This window comes from Stegastes partitus, unplaced genomic scaffold (genome assembly GCF_000690725.1).
Source record: "Stegastes partitus isolate 25-593 unplaced genomic scaffold, Stegastes_partitus-1.0.2 Scaffold1033, whole genome shotgun sequence".
NCBI lineage: Eukaryota > Metazoa > Chordata > Actinopteri > Pomacentridae > Stegastes > Stegastes partitus.
In genome coordinates, this window is record NW_007578764.1 from 5780 (window position 1) to 10694 (window position 4915).

General features: G+C 50.8%; 1 protein-coding gene across 1 annotated transcript in view; it reads right to left on the minus strand.

Moving 5' to 3' along the window:
* plxnb3 (plexin B3) overlaps positions 1-4915 on the minus strand; it is a 55178-nt gene that overhangs the window by 4704 nt on the left and 45559 nt on the right. Inside the window, exons 19-33 of the mRNA XM_008295239.1 lie at positions 4591-4744; positions 4256-4356; positions 3870-4087; positions 3609-3787; positions 2804-2870; positions 2583-2729; positions 2327-2407; positions 2172-2250; positions 1978-2081; positions 1801-1888; positions 924-1090; positions 674-834; positions 449-596; positions 297-361; positions 70-145 (exon numbers count right to left, since the gene is read on the minus strand). Of these exons, the coding sequence (XP_008293461.1) occupies positions 70-145; positions 297-361; positions 449-596; positions 674-834; positions 924-1090; positions 1801-1888; positions 1978-2081; positions 2172-2250; positions 2327-2407; positions 2583-2729; positions 2804-2870; positions 3609-3787; positions 3870-4087; positions 4256-4356; positions 4591-4744 (1835 nt within the window). The remainder of the gene's footprint in view (positions 1-69; positions 146-296; positions 362-448; positions 597-673; positions 835-923; positions 1091-1800; positions 1889-1977; positions 2082-2171; positions 2251-2326; positions 2408-2582; positions 2730-2803; positions 2871-3608; positions 3788-3869; positions 4088-4255; positions 4357-4590; positions 4745-4915) is intronic.

Consider the following 4915-nt stretch of genomic DNA (forward strand, 5'->3'; position numbering starts at 1 on the left):
CAGACAGACAGACAGACAGACAGACAGTATTATTATGTCTCCAGTGCAGGTGAGTGTTTGTTCACTGACCCCGGACAGTTCAGTCAGAGTCGAGTTCATCTCCTGATAACAGCCTGAGGCAGCGCTGTGGATGTCACTGTAGTACCTGCACACACACACACACACACTGGTTATACTGGGTCACATTCGTACTGCAGCCACTGTTTACAGACAGTCTGGTTGCTATGGTGACTGTACAGCAGTGTTTCCATGGTAACAGAACTTGACATGTTGTGTGAGTAGTGTAGTTGTCCCACCTCTCCACCAGCTGCTTGTATCGGGGTATCTCTCTGGCGTACAGCAGCTTGTTGACAGGAGAGTCCTGATTGGACACAGAGATACCGTCAGGTCACATGACTAAAGCACACAGACAGACAGACAGACAGACAGACAGACAGACAGGTCATACCCGGCCCACTTTGTGCTCCGAGGTGGTGCAGGAGTCGATGAACGTCTGAGCGATGACCGACAGGACGGCATCGATGCTGTCGGTCACCTGAACGTCCAAAACAAACTGAGGGTTCTTCAAGATGTTCACCCAGAACCTGAGAGGGAGACTGGAGAGAGACAGACAGGTCAGACAGACAGGTGTGAGAGAGAGGCCGTCTCTGTCAGGTGTCCAGGTGTGTCTCACCTGTTGGTCTTCCAGATGTGGACGGTCTCCGGGTCGTCGATTCCGTGTTTCTCGGCCATGTCATCCAGGAAGTCGAAGAAAAACCTGACGGCGATTGGAGGAGGACGTTTCGTACTGAGGATTGCCACGAAGACGTCGTCCACAAACTTCTGCAACGTCCCCTACAGACAGACAGACAGACAGGTGGGAGGCAGACAGGTGAGAGACAGATGGATGAAAGGCGGACAGGTAGGTCTTGGGTGTGTGTTACCTTCATGGACAGCAGCCTGGTCAGGTAGATCTCAGGTATGGCCTTGGCCCGCTCTCGCTCCCTCATGCTGCTCTTCCTGTGTTTGGGGATTTCAGGATCTTCGCTGCTCTTCACCAGGTGCCACAGACGCAGTCCCTCCTCCTCCTCCCCCTCCAGCATCGGTGTTTCTATGGAAACCACACATAGGCGGTCACCATGACGACCAGTGAAAGACGCCGCAAAGCCTTGCATCCGAACAACAGAACTGTCAGTTCTAGCTCTCTTCAGACCAGAGCTCTACAGTTTAAATGAGATTCTGTTTGAATTGTCACACGGTTCTAGATCAGACATGGTTCTCCATGGGTTGTTCTGGGTTCTAGAGCTTCTACATTTTCTGTTTCTTCTGAATTCTAGGTGTTCTAGATATTCTACATTGCTATTCTTGTATAAAATTTGAGTTCATGATTTTCCAGCTGATTGTGTTTCAGCTGCGGTCCGATCTAGACGGTCTCGGTGGTTCTGTGCTGTTCTATGTAGTTGATTTTCAAGATCCAGTGTCTGCTAGTGTATTCTAATTCTAGGTGTTCTAGATGTTCTATGTTGTTGTTCTTCCATTGCCATTCCGTTTAGGATTTGCCAGGTGGCTGTCTCTGTGTTGGCGATGAGCTCCAGAGGTTCTAGTGGGCCGTGTGTGAATTGTTTGGGGTTCTAGATTTTCTAGCTGTTTTAAATGGTTCTCAGTTTCAGATGTTCCACAGTGCTCGTTTAAGCTTAAATCTGTTCTTCTTTGTCTGTGCTAGTTCATCATGTTCTCAGTAGTTCTGTTTGTGTGATACTCTGAATGTTCTAGATGGGTCCACATGGTTCTGTATGGTCAGGATTGTTGCTGTGTTCTTACTCTCTCCTGTCTGGAACACCTGGTTGACTCCAACTCCCCCTGAACTCTGAGAACGAGGAATCAGAGCAACTGTGGCTCCATCTGGAACCTGCAGAGGGTAAGAACAGGTGAACAAGAGGGTGGAGAACAGGGGGCGGGGCAGAGGAGGACGTGCTGTGATTGGTCAGCTGTTGGTACCTTGTAGTGCTGCAGAGTGTTGAGTCGTTTCCAGCGACCCTGAACCACCGCTGTGACATCATCATCCGACAGGGTCAGGTGACCCGCCTGACCTGAACGCCATTCTGTGAGCAGAAAGAGAGACGGGCGAGTATGAACTGTCTGTCAAACCACAGACAAGTAAGACAGGTGAGAAAGGTCAGACAGGTGAGTACCAAGGTCCAGACTGTCGGCTGCAGGTCTTTGAGAGAACGCAGCTCCCCTGTACACCTGATCCAGGATCTTGTCCTTCACCTTCACAAAGGCAGACAGACAGGTAGGTGAGAGGCAGGTATACAGGTGAGGAACAGACAGACAGACAGACACCTACCTGTGTGATGGTGTCGGTGTCGAGCACTTTGACAGGACATGGCTGGACCTCAACGCCGTTCTTTACCAACACTGTCAGAGTCTGAGAGAAACAGACAGGTACGAAAAGGTGAGACAGATACAGAGAGGTGACACAGGTATGAAGATGTGAGACAGGTACAGATAGGTGAGGCAGGTGAGATGATAAAGAGCTGTGCTTGTCCAATTGTGGACAACTGAGTGATGCCGACAGATGAGACGTGCGTTGCCATGGGTACCATGGCACAGTAGTCGATGTCCTCTCGCAGCAGGTGACTGTCGTTCAGCGTCCGCTTGGCTTTTCCTGTCACGGCGTCCACCGGCCCTTTGTCCACCTGGTACTTTATGGCTCTGTAGAGCATGTAGAGAGGCTCCCCCGCCACCTCCTGTCAGACAGGTGACACAGGTAAGACAGGCAGCAGGCAGACAGACAGGAACATAAGAACAGGCAGACAGGTACCTTCAGGAAGGAGTAGAGGCAGATGGACATCCAGTTGGTCAGCATCTTCTCAACAACTGTCTCTGTGCTGAAAAACAGCATGGACAGAAGATGAAGTCTGACTTTCTGTAACTTCAGCTTTATTTAACCAAGTTTCAGATTGAAGCTCTTCTCTGAGAGCGTCGTGGCCGAAACACAACAGCAGCACAGTGTAGCTCTGAGGCAGAACCAAACACCTGAAGTCCGGTTCCAAGTGTCTTTTATTAGAAATAGCTGTGAATAAAGCCACACAAAGCACCCTGAGCAGCAGTAATTCAGTGTATTTCTGTGAGCTGAATCTTTTTATGTTCAGCATCATAAACTAGAAGCAGGCCGACATAACAGCAGCAATAAATCATTTAAAGATGCTTTTGTGGGTCTCTATAAATAAAAGACTGAACAAGCCGCCGTCATTTGTCCTGGTTTCAGCTCCGACAGTAAATCTTAACGGCTTGGAGGCCTTGCAGACTTTAGCTGCTCAGCCTTCCATCAGATGCCAGATTCTCCTTTGGATGGCGAATGTCCCTTCAGACATCAAACCCTCCCTCAAGCACAGACTCGTTCCCTGGATGTCATACTGGAAGCTCACATGCAGATGTGACTGGACAGCAAATGCATCACGACTGCCCTCTGGTGGACAAGGCTGTTTACTGCAACATGTCTTATTTGGGGCGTCGGTTCTTCAGATGCACCTGAAGGTAATTTTTTCAATTGCTGGTTCTATAAAAGGTCCTGATGGTGGTTTTGTCTTGTGTTGGTTCTTGAAATGGGTGGTTCTGTTACGTACCGGCGCAGCATGAGTTTGGGGTTCTTGGCCACGTACTGCTGCACCAGGTCCTGCAGCAGACTCTTCATGACCTCGGTGAAGTACTCGAGCTTGTCGTGCAGAGCCATGGTGAGCAGGCTGGCCACGTAGCCTCGGTCCCTCTGAGAGAAGCCCTGCTGAGCCTCCAGAGTGTGGATGAACTGAAACACAGAGAACAATGTCACCTGTACGTCCAGGTGTCACCTGACCTGACCTGTCACCTGAAGCCTCGCCCATGCCCACCCTGGTGAGGAAGAGTCTGTTGTTGAGCAGGTTGTTCAGCTGCTGGAGACCCTGTTCCACCGTCTGCCTCCGGGACTCTGGCAGGTCCAGCTGGCGGCTCAGCGGTGCCACCTGCTGCCCGGGGAAGAACACCCTCTCTGCATAAGTCCTGTAGTCCAGCAGGGGGAGTCCTGGTCCTCCAACATCACTGCTCAGGTCCATCATCTCTGTCATCAGGTCTGCAGGAGGAGAAGAAGACGTAAATATGGAAGCGGTCACAGAAGCGGAGCAGCTGTTCAGGAACATTGAAGTTTCAACATCTGAGTGGCTCAGCAGAACTCCGGCCCATTCCTGCAGTGAGGCTGGGAGCTGGAGACACCACGTTTCTTCAGTTTCACTTTGTTTACCTGTGAACTCTTTGCGGCACTGATCTCCTACGTTGATCTCCAGAGTTTCCAACTGCAGCAAAACCTTCTTATAATCTCTGAGAGCTTGTTTACTTTTCCTCCTGCACAGAACCAAAGAAACAGCTGATCAACAACTACGGCTGTTCCAAACAGCGATTTCTTGTATTCTGATATTCGAGCCCATTTAGTGGTGACTATCTGAATATTCGGTCGGTCGGTCGGTCGGTCGGTCGGTCGGTCGGTCGGTCAGATGGGGTGGGGGCAGACGTGTATTCGGACCAACAACCGACGGGGGGTAGTACTGTACGGGACGCACAGGCAGTGCAGGTACCTACCTGTACATGAGGATGACGACCAGCACCGATAGGATGATGACAGCTGCTCCTGCCCCCAAACCGATCTGAGCAGCCAATGGGACGGGAGACAGCAGAGAGTCACTGTCGTACTGAACCAATCCCAGGTCCACCTGCAGGTTCCCCATGAACACCTGAGAGACAGACAGGAGAAGAGAGGGTGAGACAGGCTGCAGGTGCTGCTGCTCTACACCAACAGAACCGGCTGTTCCCTGAGTGTCGGACGGATCCAAACCCTGAAAGGTGGACAGATAATCATTCAGGATTGTGTGTGTTATTGTGTGTGTGTGTGTGTGTGTGTGTGTGT